This window comes from Labrus bergylta, chromosome 8 (assembly GCF_963930695.1).
Source record: "Labrus bergylta chromosome 8, fLabBer1.1, whole genome shotgun sequence".
NCBI classification, from domain to species: Eukaryota; Metazoa; Chordata; class Actinopteri; order Labriformes; family Labridae; genus Labrus; species Labrus bergylta.
The window spans coordinates 13,396,431-13,415,685 of record NC_089202.1 but is presented as its reverse complement, the minus strand read 5'-3'; the positions used below and the strand labels follow the sequence as shown (position 1 = coordinate 13,415,685).

At 42.2% G+C, this 19,255-nt stretch overlaps 1 protein-coding gene across 2 annotated transcripts; it reads left to right on the top strand.

Annotated features, from left to right (window-relative positions):
• The first annotated feature begins 43 nt into the window (after positions 1 to 43).
• On the top strand, positions 44 to 19,170 carry lmtk3 (lemur tyrosine kinase 3). 2 transcript variants are annotated; one of them, XM_020646729.2, is made up of 16 exons: positions 44 to 260; positions 2,580 to 2,713; positions 3,112 to 3,259; positions 4,296 to 4,369; positions 4,577 to 4,695; positions 6,259 to 6,346; positions 6,985 to 7,133; positions 7,238 to 7,322; positions 7,495 to 7,616; positions 8,053 to 8,202; positions 8,311 to 14,560; positions 14,656 to 14,819; positions 15,143 to 15,270; positions 15,768 to 16,102; positions 16,187 to 16,271; positions 17,704 to 19,170. In XM_020646729.2, the coding sequence occupies exons 1-16, from the start codon at positions 170 to 172 to the stop codon at positions 17,835 to 17,837; spliced, it is 8,256 nt and encodes a 2,751-aa protein (XP_020502385.2). In that variant the 5' UTR covers positions 44 to 169; the 3' UTR covers positions 17,838 to 19,170. The 2 variants fall into 2 exon arrangements, with proteins under 2 accessions (XP_020502385.2, XP_020502383.2); XM_020646727.2 differs by having other exon boundaries at positions 2,580 to 2,728.
• Positions 19,171 to 19,255: the final 85 nt, after the last annotated feature.

The following is a 19,255-nucleotide window of genomic DNA, read 5'->3' as shown; positions in this document are numbered from 1 at the left end:
CGAGGAGACGCTCTTTATTATTAGGAGAAAAAGCGGAGAGGAGGAGGAGGAGGAGGTGGGGGGGTGACAGAGACAGCGCGAGTCCGAAGACGGCACAGACCGTGGCGGGGGGGAACGGAGAGAGAAGGACACCGATGCTGTTGTTGTTGTTGCTCCGGACGCGGCGACGATGCGGCCACACTGCTGGGTGATGGTAGCGCTGGCGGGGATCATGTCCTACCTGAGCCCGGAGAGAGCGCTCGGAGCCCCGCAGAGGGAAGGTGAGCGGAGTCGGTGGAGGAGGAGTGGGGGGGGGGGGGGGATGTTGAAACCCTGTCAGTGATGCGTTAGAAAGGAGAAAAGAGGGGGGATGTAGTCAGTTATGAAAAAGGGCCTCTTTACATTGGGGGGGGGGGGGGTGATACTGTATTATTATCCTGTATGGTTGAGACACAATGCGAATTAATAGGTTACTGCCGTAGTCTACGTGGCTGACTTAATGAAAACAGGAGCGAGGCTGGTTTGGAGATGGGTAGGGTACCATATTTGCATGCAGTGATGAAAATATTAGGAGGCGTTTCGATCTCGGGCCTGACATCGATGGCATTTAAAAACAGCATGCTGTATGAATAGCAGGCTAAAATCGTCGACCATTTATTCTATAAATAGCCTCTGCTGGGCACTGGAGATGATTTAGCCTATTAACCACTGGTGGCATCTTTATTTTTGCTCCATCTGAACACGTCTTCTTCTACCCAAAAGATCTGGCAGAGTGTTGTGTTTGTGTAATGTGTGCAGTCATTGTATTGTGGTGTATTGTTTTGATAAGAGCTGCTGGCACCGGAGCTGGTGGAAAAGGCCCTGTGTTAGCTTCCTATTTATATGCAGTGTCTGTCTGGACATCTGTCTCGGGAAAAGATGAAAGAATAGCACTGCATAGGAATTGTGCCATCAGAATTATAGTTGTGTGTCTGAGGTGCATGGTTAAGGTAAGAACACAACCAGAGGGGTCATTTCGGTTTTCACGTAGCCTCTGTGTTGCAGGTAACCTACAAGGATCAGCAATTAGAATATAAATGAGGTTGCTATTGTCTGTTTCATTGGCGAAATTTCATGTTAGAAAGCTGATTGCAACTCTATTGCAACCCAGTGTACCCGCTTTTGTTTATTTTTATATTCGTGAATACATCCTTCCTAAAACGTGCACAGCATTCTGCTCTGTCTGTGTTGCAACTTTTTGTTTGCACGAAAACAAATAAAATCCAACATAAACGATTTGGTTAAGGTGCCAATGCAAACAGGGGTTTGCATATTTAGCATCATTTCATGTCTTGTGGTTTTACTGGAGTGCTTATTCTCTTAATATTTATTAAATTGGTTCATTTTTAAATAATCTTTAAAATGCATGTTTGCTGTGATACTATTATCATGACCTTATGAATGAATGTATTTTGGGATCTAAGTAGAAATGCAAAATTAATTTGGGATATTTTAAGACATGACTTAGAAACCATAAGCGAAGTTACATTTTAAGGGACAGTTTTAATGTTCATGTAGCACCATGGGTTATATTCGGCTACTTTTTCAATGCATTCTCATTTTTTTCTGCATAAGCTAATTCAAGATTGTGATCTGTGCATTTTATTATGTTAAAAACAACAATAAATAAAAACATGGGATAGCACATGGTGTAATTCCAGCTCTGCTCTTGCTAGTATTAGGCTCAGGCTTAAATGCAGCTTTGTTTACACTTTGAAACAATAGGCTTAGTCATGTATTCTCAGGCATGGTTTAAATATTAATGTTTATATATTATATATGTCCTTTCCCCTTTTAACCCATCTACTGGTTCTTTCAAGGTGTCACTGTTGCTCTCTCTTGTTATCTTTGTTATAAGTGATGTAATGTTTGACCTATTTTTGCTACAGTATTTAAATAGTTAAAAACCTGACGGGTATTTAACCACCCTGCCCTGCCCCTTTTCTTTTCTACAGATGGTTCACTTCACTCAATCAACTACTTTGAGGTACAATTATCAAATGTCCCGATCCCTCCCTCTCTCACCTGAGTAGTCAACCTTCCTGATTTGAGTAATTCTTTCCAACCCTTCCCAGTTAGCGCTCCTCTTTTACCTAAATGAAACTCCAGCCACCCCTCCCTGCTTCTTAACTGTTTCCTCCGTGGAATGTCATTTCTGATATTTCCCCTCTCTCCTTATGCTTTTTTTTCCTTACTGGAATGGTATATTATCCTATTTTCAACAATTATTCCAGTCTCTCTTGTTTTTACTGATTCCAATAAGTATTTATTTAATCTTCGAGTTCGTTTTTTTTCCTGCTTAACCCCCCAAACCCCCCTGGTGCAAGCTGTCCATTGGGGTTCTTCACTGTGTTCCAAGCCTGCCGCTAAGAAAACGCTCCAATGGTTTCCCTCTAAACAAACCAGCTATGTAACAAGATTTTACACGTTTCCAATTCAGTGGTCTCTTCTCTTTTTCACTCAAACCTAACAGTGTGTCCCCCTTATAGAAGCACAAATACCATGCATTACCCTATTTAAAGCCTCTCCTCCTTTGTATTTTCTACCTGTCTTCCTCGCAGTCTCCCAGACCAGGACTGCATCCCTCTCTCCTCCACCTTACATCGTCATCCTCATCTCTTGCTCGGGCCTCGTCTCTTTTGTTCTATTGCTCCTGACCTGCCTGTGCTGTAAGAGAGGAGGAGTGGGGTTCAATGTAAGTCTTCAACATGTAAGAGATTTATTCACCTATCGCTGCTTTCTTTTTTCTTGTCACACCTTTTTTTTTTGCATGTTGGTATGCTTTTTAACTTGGGCTTGACTTGATAAACTGTATGGAAGTGGGGAAAGGAGTCAATAATTCCAGTTTAATGAAGTAGAAATGGTCAATAATCATCTGTCAGACTAATCTCTGCTAAGCCTGCACATTTAGACCTGAGTTGCTGTGTAGCTCGCAGGCAGGGGTCATTAGTTCAGAATGGCTGCTTTGTTGTTGTCTGTCTTGGTACCTACCACTCAATCCAACCCTATCATTAAGTGGGAAAAGTACAGGTTCTTTTATATTTCTGATTATGCCAGTTTTGTGATTTTTGTGTTCTTCTATGGCTGAAACAGGAGTTTGACAATGCAGACGGGGAAGAGTGCTCCGGCGGCTCAAGTCCCATACAGGAGGACAGCCTGTCATCATGTCCCTCCCTCCCTGAGGTCTACACCCTGCCAGTCAGAGACAGGTCCAACTGCCCCGCCCTGCAGGATGGAGCAGGTAACAACTTCCAAACAGCTCTCACTCTGCTCCTAACACCTCAAACCCCCTTAACTCAAGTTCTGTCCTACCCTGACCTCCCTCACGGTCTGTTGCTCAAGTCACTGATGCGGATCCATTAAAGGTCTCAAACTGGGTGTACAACCAGCTGCCGAACTCCAATGGAGTGGAAACTCTGATCTGAAGAAATTTTGCATCAGTGCTTCTTACAAGCTAAAAGTTAGAAATTTGATCCCAGAAAGGGATTTTATCAGCACAACTTACAGATATCGAAATGGCTTTTAGCCTCAGGACGGGAATTGAGTCCCTCGATAAAGACCCCCTTCCTTCAAAAATGTCTTTACTTCTCTCAGAAATATGACTTTAACTCAAAATTATGCAGGCGCACATTTAGTCTGTTTGCGTTTTCATCTGTTGATAGGTTGTCCATGCTTAATTTCAACTTTACATTAATGGCATGTTATGTAACAAACCTTCCTTGTTGAGTGATTAACTGGTATGATGCTGTTTCAATCTGACTTACCAAAGCACACTGGGTTTGTAGCACAGTACTGGATGAGTAGCATTTTAGCCAGTCATAACAAAACAGGAGATTTTTTTTTAGATAATATTACACACACCTACAGCAAACTATCAGCTATGAGACAAGACGCACCACTTTGTCCACTGGGGTCTCCAAAAAGAGCACAGAATGAATGTTCCTCATGGCAAGGTAAATAGATTTATTGAGTGGTGTACACTATCCACACTCTTTACAAAGATGTTCACGCAAAGAGAAAAGCCCCTTTATTCAATGTAATGATGCACTCACTCTACTTAACAAGATCATTACACTTTGTCTTCTGTTATTTTTTTTAAATGTGAGACATCTAGCAGCAGAAATAACAAACTGTGTGTTTAAGAGGTGTGTTTAAGAACGTCAATTAGTTCTGGGGTCAAAATGCAATTTTAACAAACAGGATGTTAAAAAGGATTATATATCTCTCTGTTACAAACAATAAATCGACCCTGATGTTACTTCTCTCCTTTGTTACAGACTCCAAGTCTCAGTGCTTCAAAAGACACGCTTTAAACTACCTTCAGGAGATAGGGAATGGCTGGTTCGGAAAGGTAAGAAGATCACCTCTCAAATTCATGTATCATTGTGTTGTCATTTAAAACACATCGCACATCATAGCTTCTTTTTTCTTACAGTACGCTCTGTTCTGTTACATTTGATACTGGCTACCAACAAGGCCAGGAGTCCTGACTCAAAATAGTCCTTTTACTGCCTCTACTGGGAACTCTACCACATCATTGTTAATTTATCTCTCGTAGGTGATCCTGGCTGAAGTGCTGTGTGACTGCAGCTCCTCTCAGGCTGTGGTGAAGGAGCTTCGTGTCAGTGCCAGCCCCCTGGAGCAGAGAAAGTTCTTGGCTGAGTCTGAGCCGTACAGGTGAGATGCTGAGACTGTGGCAACCATTTTTGGTACTTAATGCATGACTATAGTTACACTGGGAGCGTAATAATGTTCCCAGCTCCGTTGTCCCCCATCGCAATATCATTTTAACATGACACAATATGGAGACTGCTATGTTTTTCAAAGTCAAGTGTTCAGTGTACCAATTTGTTGTCCTAGGTCAATGCATTGAAATCCCCTTATCCACAGCTTTGAAACACAAGCAGCTGGAAGCATTTTTTTCTTGACTTTAAATATTGATATCTCTAATGTTTCAGTACAGATTCTAACCTCTCTTCCGTTGTTCTATTAAAGATGTAAATATAAAACATACTGCCATACCAATCTATCATAATGGAATTAAACAACAGATTACTAGAATATAGGGACGACATGATGAAGGGACAACTGTGACCACAAGAGAAGCTTGTTGGATTATAGTAAATTTAGCGCGTGATTCTAATCACTGGAATGATTTTAACAAGTTCATCCTATGTTAGCTTACAACTGCTCAGGTAAGGCACTGTAAGCTAATGATCACAACAAACTTGATGAGGCTTTAAACAAGAAAAAAAACGCAATTCATTTTATGTTCAATGTTAGCTAACAATAGCTAGCGTTAGCCATCATAAGCAGCATGTCTTAACAAAACAAGTACAGTTTTAGTCAAGGAAGAGTGTCGTTTACTCTATGTTCAACCTAAGCTGACATCAGGCAATAGTAGCCACCATGTGATACTGATACAGCCAAGAAAGGCTTTTATCAAGGAGTACAAATTAGCATCTGCCATTTGCCAAATGCGGGTAGACATTTGATTTGGCAAAAAAAATAAAAAAGAGGTCAGGAGCGATGACTTGTTCTTGACAATGACAACTGAATCAACATATTAAGTGAGCTTGACTCAGAATCTTAGTTGTGTTTTGGCTGTCCTTCTTAGTCTGTAACACACTCAAGAGGAAGCATTCAAGGACAGGGCTGTCTGTTCTCTTTCATTTCCTTTTTTCTCTGAGCAAAACCTTCTGTCTCTCTCATACATACATTCTCACACATATAAATATGCACCCAAAACGTCTTAAATGTCGTTGTGCTGTTTACTGCTGTCTTTGTCTGCTTCTGCTGAGGCAGAAACCCTTCCACTTGCCACGCCATCTTCTCACTCATTTTGTGTTGGATGAAAACACACCACACACACGCAACATTAGGCAAAAAACACTGATACGCTTCATTTCAATTTTCCAACTTCCATTCACACTTAATTTGGCTTTGCTGCAGGGCTTCATACAAGGGCATCCTCTTCTTTTCTATCACAGTCTCTATCTTAAAATGTGCGGTACTGAAGCTGCCAGCTTATTACCACCTCTCCATCTATCTTTCTGTCAGTCTGCCTGTCTGTCTAATCTATCCCTCCATCCACCCATCTACCTTCCTATCAATCAATCTATCTATCTACCCACTCATCTATCTATCTATAATATGATACTGTAATAAATTAAGTTGAATTAAATAATTATATTTTTCTAATTATCTTTTTTGCTCCCTGGCTTCTCCTCTTCTGTTCAGGAGTCTTAAACATCCCAACATCCTTCAGTGTTTGGGGCAATGTAGTGAGAGCATCCCCTTCCTCCTGGTAATGGAGTTCTGTCAGCTGGTAAGTGCCTGTCAGCCACTGAAATACTGGACCAAAGTAAAATGTAGTTACATGAGTATAGATACATTTTTAAATGTTACAGAGTCGCTGAAATGAGTCTTGTAGCCCTACAATCCGTTTGTTTTCACTCCCTCAGCTAGCTTAATCACTGAATGATTAAGGAAGCCTTATGAGTTTACTCTTTGGCCAAACAAAACACAAGCAGATCAATTATACCAACACAGTGAGAGAAGCCAAACATCACTAGGGGACCTCTGCTAGACTGCTATTATCCTGTTTGATAAAGTCTCCCATTGTCCTTTCCTCTCAGATAATTCTCATCCTTTTATAGGGCCCTCATTTTATTTCCTTGCCCTTCCTGAAGCACAAATGACTAATACAAGGCTGCCAGCTCATTACCAAATCGCTGGGTGCTTTTAAGGCTCTGTGATAGAAAACACCTCAAAAGAGACATATTTATTGCAGAAGTCGCCAATATCCTCTTGGCCTATAGTATGTTCCCTGAGAGTTTTATTTCTGTTTGAGGAGAAAAGCACAGACACTTGGCACGCACTCACAGCTGACCTGGCTTGAACTCAACATATATTCAAGTCTGCATCCAAGTAACTGCTTGCATTGTGTCTTAATGGTATAAAAAGGGTGACCTGAAGAGGTATCTGAGAGCCCAACGCAAGTCAGACGGGATGACTCCTGACCTGCTGACTCGAGACCTCCTGACTCTTCAAAGAATGGCTTTTGAGATCACCTCTGGCCTGCTGCATCTTCATGAAAGCAACTACATCCACAGGTCAGTCGAGCCTTCATCTCTGTAGAAAATCAGGATCTAAGTCTTTAAAGAATATCTCTGTCCATTGTGGCTGATTTTCTGAGGTTGTGTTCTGCTTTGTGCAGTGATCTGGCTTTAAGAAACTGCCTGCTGACGTCTGACCTCACTGTAAGGATAGGGGACTATGGCCTTTCTCACAACCATTATAAGGTATGTGGATCATTGCTTGATAAATTCATAACTACCTGAGTAGTTATTTTAAATCCTTTGTTTTTGATTTTAGGAACCGAACCATAATATTCTTTATTTTAATAATGCAAATAGTGGGATAAGAAAAATGTCCACAGCATCTCACGTATTCTTGCTGTTTGTCTTTTTGAAGGAGGACTATTACCTTACTCCTGACAAGCTTTGGATTCCACTACGCTGGATTTCTCCGGAGCTGCTTGAGGAGTACAGGGGATCTCTTATTGTTACAGACCAAACAAAAACCAGCAACGTGTGGTATGTTTTAATCTTCTCACAATTGTCTCATACAGTTCTGCAGAAAAAATGCATCTAAAAACAGGCTGGTTTTGGCTTGTTCGTGGGAATATTACTTCGTCAAATAGAATACAAAGGATAAACCAAACTTTTAAATATTTCATGTACATATTGCCTTCTAAACATTTAGTTATTTATTAAGACAAAAATAAAATATTCTGCAATCAAAAAACAAAAGTAAAGAAAGATGTCTGCTTGCAAAGTAAAATCGAGAAGCATGGTTATTATCCCGTTTCTTCTCAAAACAAGTTATTTTCTAAACAAAGCCTCTTATTTTGCCTCTTGGAGTTTTCTGCACTTGGAAGGTGTTGGATATAATAGTATTGCATAACAAAAACCTAAAAGGTCTTTGATGATATGTCCTGCGCCATCTCTTCATCTTTTTTTTTTCTTCTAGGTCCTTAGGAGTGGTTATATGGGAGCTGTTTGAGTTTGGGTCTCAGCCCCACAGACACCTAAGCGATGAAGAGGTGCTGACCTTCGTAATTAGGGAGAGACAGATCACCCTTGCCCAGCCAAGACTCAAACTCTCCCATGCTGACTACTGGTCAGTACTACACTAAGTGTATTGTGCAGAAATTATGGTTATTTAAAAGAAAGAAATAATACTCTAGCTGTGTCTCTCCAAACTCACCTCCTCATATAACTTTTTCAGGTATGAGATCATGCAGTCCTGCTGGTTACCTCCATCTCAACGGCCCCCTGTAGCAGAAATATTCCTCCTCCTCTCCTCCCTCCTGGCCGCTGAGCGAGGAATGGTGAGGGGGAGTGTCGGGGAAGAAGATGAAGAGGATGAGGAGTATGAGGATGGCAGAGGAAGGAGAGGGGAGAGCGAGGAGTCATTTGAAAGACGCTGGGACCTACTCCGTCCACCTGCTTTCCAGACTGCAGCAAATGAAAGGCACAGGGAGAGAGACTATGGCAGGGAGGACAGAGACAACTCATACCCTCTGCTGGACCCTGTGGGGAACTGTATCACCCCGTCTTCTTCAGAACTGGACGACATTCTTACTGTCACTGAAACCAGCAAAGGTTTGAATTTTGAGTATTTCTGGGAGAAAGCTCATGCCAGAAGGGGCTACAAACCTCTTCCTCCCCCTCAGCCGATCCCGACTGTGAACAACAACCACAGACAGTCTTTGGACACTCCCACTGTGGTTCCAGTGATAAGTGCCCGCAGCCCTTCTCTTGCCAGCGAGTATTACATTAGACTAGAGGAGCACACTCCCCAGGACAAATCGCCAACTCTCAAAGGAAAGACCCAGTCGTCGTTTCGCTCTGACTCGATGTGCCATGGAGATGTGGAGCTGGTGGAGATTCGCAGTGGAATGTTGGGAAAAGAGCGAGTCCCTTATTGCTCTTCTGACAAATACGGAAAGGGCCTCCAGACTGTCAGATCAAGCGAGGTTCAACTCCAGATGCCAAACACTGGTGTTGCTGAGTTTAGAGACACTTCAAGTAGAGTGACTGACTTCTCAGTGGTGGATTTGGGAGATGATGATGAAGAGGAGAAGAGAAAGAGCAGCAATGCAGATAAAAAGTCATCTGAAAGTTCTCAAGCCCCTGTACTCCCTCCCAAGCCTCGCTCAATGTCAATGTCTAACCACCTTCACTCACGCCCCCTCCCCGTCCCTCCGCTTGGATACAGAGGACTGCCTCATTACACCATTGGTGGAAAAATTGAAACAGACCCCCATCACATGAGCAGCTGCCCACCTTCCACCTTTGAACACCTTGGGCTTCACAGGGCCCGACAGACTCTTCCCCCATCCCCATCCCTTTCCCCATCCCTTCCCCCATCGAGCCACCCAATTTACCCCCAACCCCCACAAATGTGTCCCCCACCTCTTCCTCCCCACACGAAACCACAAAGGAGCTGCAACATCTATAACAGCTATAACACAGCAGAGACTTATTCCAGATACAGTAAGCCACAGATGCAGAGATCTCATAGAGACCCGCTATCCTGTGACTTGTCGGAGAGAGAGGGCGTTACCAGGCACTCAGTATCATTGCACAACTCCAAGGAGACTTCTCATTCTCGTGTAAAAGACTTTGACTCCCCTATTCGTCGAGAAAACCCACTGCGCCCTATTTATCGCAATTTACCCCGTCCCCAGCCAACAAACCCCCTGATTGAGAGACAGTCCTCATCGAGTCCCACCTACTCAGATGAGGATGACTCTCCCTTCATGTCCCCTGAGAGACAAAGCGGTGGGACTACTGTTACTCATTCCAGCCTATCTGAAGATGCAGACCCAACCTGTTCAGAGTTTTTCTCCAGGGGGATGAAAAGGACTCAGTCACGCCTTGACACTATCCTGCCAAGCATTTGGAGGGAAGATGCTGAACTTCAAGCAGAACTTGTGGCTGCTGCTAAGAAATCCCCTATGCATCTGTTTCTGACAGAGATATCAAGCGTGACAGAGTCTAATGAGTCCAAGAAAGAGACTTCATTTGAGGGAGAGAAGGTAGAGAAAGGAGATGGAGAGAGATGGGGAAACTTTTTGCTTCCAAACAGAGGCATGCGCCGCTCCCAGTCACTGATCACAGAGTTGGGTTCAGCAACTCATTCATGGGGATCAGAGAAACCCAGCAGCAGGACAGGAGCTGAGGAGGACAATTCAGTCACAAAAGAAACATTCCAGGGAGATCTTTTCCTCACAGAGATAGACACAGGAAGAATGGATTCAGGTACAGAAGGAGGATCAGAGCATGATCCAGTAAAATACCTGTATCCAGCAGGATCCAGATTGCGGCCCTATGTCTGTGCCCCAGGCCTTCCCTCATACACTGAGGCTGAAGAAGCCTATTCAAAGGGTATAAGGAGATCCCGCTCTCTCCTCTCTGAGATAACAATTGGCAAGCAGGAGTCAGAACTGCAGCAGCCTGAGAAGGAGCCTCAGAGAACAGAAATGACCAGGGAGGAGTTCCTAAAGGAGATCCAATCAGCAGAGACCTTCCTGACTGAAATCATATCTAGACAAAAGGCAGCTGCAGACAAAAAAGAAGCAGACCCTTCTTACTCCCCTACTCCACTGTCTCCTGAATATGAGTCCATATGCATTGACCCAAACTCTGCTCAGACCATCAGATTTCAGTCAGAGAGCGCCATACGAGCATCCAGCAAAGGAAAAGATGATACTCAAACTGAGGCAATCTACGCCCAAGTGACAAAGCGAGCTAAAAAGAGTGAGATTAAAGTTTCCATGAGACCTGGGATCCCAATCCTTCACATAGGATCTAACAAACAACCTCTCGAAAATGACAGCAATGGTGACCTCTGCCAATCTGACGAGTTTGTGTTTTCAGAAATCATGCCCAAAAATGGTCTCCTACACAACCAAACACTAGGTTGTCAAAAAGATGAGGAGGAGTGTGCAGATGGCCCTGCTTTACCTTCCAGGGGAGAGCATACAGATCTTTTAGAGCGGTCAATTTCTGAGTCAACAGAGAATATTAAAGAATCTAACACAAATAAAAGAGATACTCTAAAGGCTGCCGTTATAGGGAATGGTGACATAATGAAGGAAGAACTACAGCCCAGCAGCCCTGACAGAGAAACATGTGGAATGACCAATACCATGTCGAATGACAATGACAAGGAAAAGCACCATAATGATAACATTTCTGTAGTTGACTCTAATCACATCACAGCAGCTAATGACTTGCAGAACGCCAAAAGAGACAATTTGTTTCAACACAATGATGCAAGTCAGGAAGAACAACGTCACATTGCTCAAACGTCATCTACTCCTGCCGCCACTCCAACCACTCCAGACTGGGACCCATCCACTGATGTCTCACTTACCACCCCAACTGACTCAGTGCTGTCACCTATGACCTCCAGCTCAGCCGACTGCCTCACACCCAGTGACTCATGGGCGGGTACCGGAGGAGGAGGAGGAGCTGGGAATAGCAGTTGGCGAGCTCTGGGAAATGAAACACCACATCGGGACTCTGCCTATTTCTCAGATAGTGACTGGGAGAGCGATGGGATGAACAGGAGGAGCAGTGATGGACTGGTTGCCTCCAGACCAAGCAGTGGTCGAGGAGGGGATCGGGGAACACTAACAGGGATAGAGGAAAAAACAGAGGAGGAAGGGGAGATGGGTCACAAGAGCCCCTTAAGAAACAGCATACAGACTTTGGATAAGAGAAGAGAAACTGTAGAAAAGACGACTATTGAGATGTGTGACGAAAGGAGTACTCTGAATCAAGATGCTCCCGAAATTGCCATCTCTCATTTCAGTAAAGAAAAAGATATTCTTAACAAAGGGTTGGAGTCAACACAAAGAGACGATTCTGGCATTTTTCAAAATGAGAGCATAAATTCAACAATGTTTGGTGATGATTTGCAGGTCGAGAACTGCGTTGACTTCATTGATCAGTTGTTTTCAGATTTAGATGATGAAAAAGGGCTGCGAAACTGTGGTGGGTATCCGATTGACAACCACCTCAGAGACGGTATTATCTCTCAAATAGCAGATTGCAAATATCAGGACTGTAAAGAAAATGATGTAAACCTTCATTCTAAGAGCATGGCTGAGACAAATATATTGATTGAGTCTCTTTCTGGCAGCCAGTCAAAGGAATGCATGTTAAGGCAGATAAACAATGATTACACAGGCGTTACAAAGACTGATATCAATCTCTCTGCAGTGGACTCCCAAAAATTTGGAAATGACTCTGTGGAATTTGTGATAACATCCCAAGTTGACGACAAAGACTCAAGACTATCTAAACTGCATGGCATTAAGAAAGGTGACACCACTCAGTTGAAAGTGGAGCCATGTGATGATGGGAGGTCCATCTATGAAAAAGAGATGATAGGTTCTTCTTGGGATGTGGAGGTTGTTGAAGAGCTGGAAGGACATAAAACGAGTCCCCGTCTAGACCATAATGAGCTGGGCCTGAGAAACCTGCATTGCTCTGACGGCAGCGAAGAAAAACAGGTCACGACAGAGACCGATAAACAGCTAGCTGCGGCAGAGCTTTGTAATGCTATGAAGGAAAAGTCACCCCTCAAAGGAGCAGTACATCTGAGGGAGCCTTCTAACAATACGGATGAAGACCCTTGTGTGGGCCTAGAAGTAAAGACTAAAGAGTTATGGAGTGTCCTGGGGGAGGATGAGGAACGTACAGAATCTAGTGTTGTGAAAGGAGAGTTTGACTGCCAGCGTTTTACTGAGTCAAGGGACTTGCGTTTGTGGCCTGATGAAAATGACCAGTGGGCCACTCCAGAGAGGAGGAGCCAGGACGCTGAACTTAGATCAGAGTTTTTCTCTGGGCTCAGTAACAAGGCCTGGGAGGTTGGGGAGAGGCTTGTTGTGGGTCAGGAGTTTTGGGAGACTGAAGAAAATGACGAACTTGCAGGAAGTGAACCTCACCCTGCCATCTTGGAGGGCTGTGAAGAAACCTGGAACGATGAAACCCAAGGACTTGCTTGTAACGTTGCTATGAAGGAAAAGTGGGAGTCTGAAGAAGACGAGGACCAGCTCATTGTCCAAGCAGTTGACATACAGCAGGAGGAAAATATTGAGAGCTTTGGAGAAACTGGCATCTTCGACAAAGAACTGAGAGGAGATATTGAAGTAGAGAATATAGAAATCCCAGAGAAGGAGTACAAAGAGAGATCCACTGTGTCATGCATAGAGGCAGTCAGTGAAGGGGAAGGTCTGCTGGACTCCACAGAGACAGAGAAGAATCACAATTTTAACAGATGGCCTCAGAATCCCCTCTGCAACATGCATAAAGAGGGGCAGGCATTAGCTGAGGATGCTGACGAAGACGCAAGATCACATTTTGAGAACCATCTCAGTCAGAATAAAACAAATATATCCATATGCATTAGCGAAGCTCCTGATGTGAACTTTTCAGACGAGGAAAATGTTGAGTCAGGCTTAGATTCAGAGGCTGAAATTAGACCATGGCTTGCCGAGGAGAACATAGAAGATGAAGTAAGCATTAGGAATGTAGAGGAGGATTACAGAGAAATGCCTGTTCCCTCCAATCCAATCTCTTGCCCCAGTGACCTTGATATGCAGGAGGTAGGTCAGTCAGATCCACAGGTAGACAATTTTAGCTCTGTGGATTTTCCTAGTCCTCCACCAAGCATAGACCTCGACGTGCAGGATGATAAATTGGAGAGTTTAGATGACTCTTTTCCTAGTCCACCCCCATCTGTTGTAGAGTCAGAGGAGTTTATTAGTCCCATTAATCTAGAAGACTTTAGTACAGAGACCGAGCCATTTATTTCTCCGTCTCACACCACTGGTGTCTCAGATCCACCTGCTACTACTCAGAGTGTAGGGATCTCAGCCAATCTCAACCTTCCCTCTGTGCATGTAACACTGGTCGATGATAGCAACCTTGCACCAAACACAGAGAGGCAGGATGGACAAAATAATCTAACCCAGGAAACCACCAACTCATCTTCAGCTCAAGTTCCCCTCAACACTCTGCCAGAATTACTAATTTCTGAGTGGAAAGATATAGATGAGGAGCCCCTGGAGGATTTTGAAAAACTGGAAAAACTTTGCTGTATATCTGGGGATGAGGAAGACTCTCTGGGTGACCTTTTTCTGGGGAACCTGGAGTTTCTGGAATCTTTAAAGAAAACACCTGATCAGAAAGCATGCACTGTTGGTGATAGTGATACATCTGAAGGGAAATGTGGCCCCTTGGCTCCTGAAGGGAACGATGTGAAATTGAGAGAGGGCAGGATTTCTGAACAATCAGACGACCTGGTAGAGTTTGTGTCGGATGTCACCCTGGACTCTCAGGACAAACTGTCCCTTCAAGACGAGAGGAATGTTGGGCAGAGATCCCCAGGACAAGCATTGGATGTAAAAGACCAGGGATCTCTCTCTAAGTTGACAACAAAGAATGGCCTTATGATGCAGGTGAGCAGGTTATTTTGTGGTTTGTAGTTAGATTGTGCTTACATTGTCTCTCTGAGTTCATTTACCCCTTTGTTATTTTGTTGTTGTATTTTCAGGTGTGTGAGGAGAGGCTGCAGTTTTCCCTCAGTGAAAATGTGAAAACAAATGTGCTTTGGGGGGCAACTGTTAAAGACACAGTGACGCTTCGGCCCTGGGGAGAGCAGATCACAGAGAACAGCAATACTCTGGTCACTGAGGAAAAACAGAAAGAGGAAGCAGGGTATGAAAAAGTCTAATCTTTTTTTGAATAACAAACTGCTGTATAGCTGGGTGTTGTCCACAACCTCACAATTCAATTCGATTTCAAGTCAAGATTCTTTTTGGGTCACGATTCGATTCGATATTGATCAATATGCTTCGATATCGAAATAATAATACGCATAGATGACAGAAATACCCAGATAACTAATCACAGTACCTTCTGATATTTGTGAAACAAGATCTTTCAGCTTGATGTTATTTTTATTAAATGTGTTATAAAATAATATAAATGAATTGATTTTTGTTTTTTTGTGTGTGTTTATGTTGTTGCTGTTCGTACAGCCTCGAGGTGCTGGAAAGTTCACCAAGCATTCAGACAGAGACCGATGAAACTAAAGATGAACCTTTCACTGTGATTGAACAACCTGAGGTCACAACCCCTCAGCCTACTGCAAACCAGGCCATGAAAGGTACCTTCATCTTGCGCATATTGTGAACATTCATTACTGTGATTATTGAATACAAACTGAGATATGCAGCCTTTTATTTTACATGACGATAGGCCTATGTCTGGAAAAATCACATGTTTAATTAATCTCAACGGTTTCCAGCCTTTTAAGAGTGCTCTTTTTTTCAAATGCATTTTTATTTAATTAAATTGTGTCATTGTTAGTTTTCAAATCAATATGTGTTCTTCAGAGGTAAAAGGCCTGGATAAATAAAGGGCTGTATTGAATATACTTGAGTTTTGGGCAAGATGTATTCTTTCATGTCACTGAAATGTGACTGTATTTTATTGAATTTCTCTTCCTGTCTTGTTATAAAAACTCATTTGTTCTAAATGTATCGAACATAAACGTATTCACTTTTCCTATCCTGTTTGTACAAGAAGGGATAGTTTGCGAGGAATCTCACCAGATTTTTTGGTTTAAAAACAAAATCTCTTTCCTCCTCTCACTTTACACAGCAAAACTAGCTCGCCTGTCTCTCGCTCTTCCTCCTCTTGCTCTGACTCTTCCCCTCACCCAAACCGGTAAACGGGGATATGTGGACGGAGCAATTGGAAATCGAATTGGAAGACGGAGAGGTCTGTCCTCGGGAAGCGACCCTGACGAGGAGGAGGAGGATGAGCAGGAGGACGAAAGCTCCCGCAGGGTGATTGTTGTCACGGAAACAGACGTGGACAAACGTGTCGGACTGAGGAGTCTGCTGAAGTCCCCCAAGGAGCCGATGGACAGAGAGAAGGACAGAGGAAGAAATGTGTCCTTTTTTGATGATGTTACGATATATCTTTTTGATCAGGTATTAACCTTAAAAAAAAACTGATATGAAAACATATTGTACAGAAACAAAGGTAGGCTTGACTTTTATGTCTCATTACAACAGGAAACTCCAACCAATGAGTTGAGCTCTTCAGCGCCCACTAGTCCAGCCCCAGTGACGGTCAAAAGCAACAAGCTGGATTTGCGTGGTAAGATCAGAAACAAATGTAAAAACAATCTTACAACAAACATAGTGGTCCATAACTGCTAAACACTTTGTGGGTCAAGTTTTTCACGGAGGATGGAAACAAAAATCAGAGGATTAGAGGATGAGTCATCAACTGTAAGAATGCCTATAAAACAACTTATTTTGCCATTGTTGGATGTGACAGTCAGCTAAAGACATGTGATAAGAAATTGAGACATTTATTTTGAATTAATGGGGACTTTCAAAGTAGAAAGTGAGTTGTATCAGGATGTTAGCATGCTGCTGTCAGCTTAAAGCACTGCTTTGAGAACGTCTCGTCTGCATGCTGTGGACTCCAAATCTCATTGATTATAAGGATAACCTGCATTAAGTCTGTTTCTTTCTATAAATGTGCTGAAAATCAGTGTTCACCTTAAGCAGGAGTATGACGTAATACAATCTGACAGTCCTTAGCTCATCCCCACCCACCTAAATGAAATACTCTCATTTCGACCATCTCCTCTCCGAATATGCAGCCAGAATTAATCTTCTATAATTATCCCCCTCGACATTCTGACATCTGGAACCAAGCTGGGACATTAAATCCTTAGCTCAACAATGAAGGCCTAAGCTGTGTTTCCCCAACACATTTTCATTTGCTCTCTTGACTTCTTCTCTCCATCTCCAACTCTGATCACCTCATTTCACAGAATAATGAAAGTTTGGGCTCAGAATTTCCTTCGGGCTGTACACAAACACAGACATGCAGAAACTCCAAAATTAGATGCTTTGGTGATCTTTTATTGCCTTCAGAGTTGAAACTTCAAAGTTCTGAAAGAAGACGCTGTGTTCCCTTTGAGTTATTTATAACTAAAACCTGTCTTATTGCATCAGTGCCATTATATTAATAGATAACAGTTTTATATTGTGTCTGCGGCCTTGTATTTGGCTTGTTACTAAAATCACACTGAATATGTTAGCATTGTTGAAGCCCCATGTATCAGTCATGAAGAGACGATTAGACAACAGGCAGACATTTCAACGACTCCCCATTCCTCCTGTTGCAGAGAGACATTCATGTTCCTGGAGAACCACAAAGTGGATTTGAAATGTCACCTGTTCTTGAGTTTACTCTGAAGATTTAGTTCTGATTGACATTGCTTTACTAATTTTACCACATTTTACAAAGACATCACTATATTCTGTTTAAGATGTTTGTTTAGAATGAATACGTTAAAACTCAACAACAACAAAAAGGATATCCTCGCATAAGACGTGACAAAGCACATTTCTACCTATCTGGCCAGACAATCAACACAGAAGGGGAAACAAGGAGACACTTTATGTCTAAGTGAACTAAAGGGATACTATGAACTGTAACTCTAAATCATTGGAAATTAACTAGGCTTTCACATACAAAGCTGTATGCTTAATTGTGTTTTTCTTCCCATCAGGACCAAACTCCAAGAGCAGAGATTCAAAGAGAAAAGAGGAGTTATCAATCAAACCAAGGTCGCCTGTGGGGGCTAATCCAGTGACATCATCGCGGTTCACGGTCAGCCCTGCCAACGACCCCCACTTGGTGTGATGTCATAACTTTTCGTGGGAATCTTTAGAGTCAAACCCTCTTGGACTGGCCAGTAAATTAACCCAAACAACCAGCCATTCACCCAGAGGCTATTTTTTTATTGAAGAGGCAACTGAAGAATGAGACTCCCGATATAAAAGCTGGACACATTCCAGATTTTACCAGCGTCAGGACTTTGTATGACAGGGGTTGTTGTGCTCCTGCCTGCCACTATTTACAGAGTTTATTCAAAGCCTTCGGCTACAAAAGTCTTTTGGAAAAGGCAGCATATGTCAGGAGAAGAGGAGCCTGGAGCTTTGTAAAATCTGAAACAGATTTGACAGCTATGCAGTGGGAGTCTTGCTGTGTACCAGCTTACCTTCTCTTTTTCTGCTTCATTTTGTTGTTTTGTTCCCCAGATGAGCGGAGAATGCACTTTGGTTAGTCATTCGTCAGTCTATGTAAACTCTTGGATTCCAGTCCTCTCTTTATAAAAGTTTTTCATTGCAATCAGTCAGTTGTTGTTGTAGGCAACAGTTTGGAACAAAAATCACTTGACTCTTGTATTTGAGAATACTCATTTGCATTTGTACAAATATCATAACACAGATGTATACAATATCATTTTAGAGCTGTTTACTTTTAGATGTATTCTTAGACTGCACGAACTATGAAACAAGCTATGCTTCGATATGTTTATAATTCTAAAGAATTCTCTTAAGTTATACCTATTAATTTATAATTCCATAATGTTTTATTTATTTATGTAAAGCCAGTTTCCATGCAGTATTTTTTATTTGATGATCTATTGACTTGTTTATAATTTTATTTTATTTATTTGCTTTTCTCTGGGTAACATACGGTCTATAAACTTAGCTATAATTTGTCCTTGTTTGGGACAGAAAGCGTCTAGGTTATACCTTCTCTAAGATCTTCATAACAGATAAATCAAATATTTTCCCAAGCGTATTAATTGCTAAAAAAAAAGAGAAGGTATTTTGTATAATTTTACTTGTTAATATATGCCCATCTGTATGAAACTACGTCCTGTAATGTGTCATTTTTTGCAATGTCTAAGAATTTAGCTGTCTTGTCATTTTTTTCCCTTGTTTAATGACAGTTAATGTAGCTTAGCATGAAAAATCAATGCCTTTCATCAGTAAATAAGTCCATCTGTTTGTGTATCTGTTAATTTACTCCATTTTCTACTAATAACAGTCCATTATGCAGTTCAGGTCCAACTAGTCAATTTGTTTAGTCTGTTTAAATGTTGGTTTAAAACCTGTATTGTTTAAACATGGTTTTCAAGGGAACAATGTATAAACGAGGGGAAATAAAAACTTAAAAATATGAACCTCTTCAAAATTACTGTTTTGGTTTTAAATCATCAAGCTTTCCAAAACCACATCTCCAGCACCAAACACCTATTTGTTAGTTGT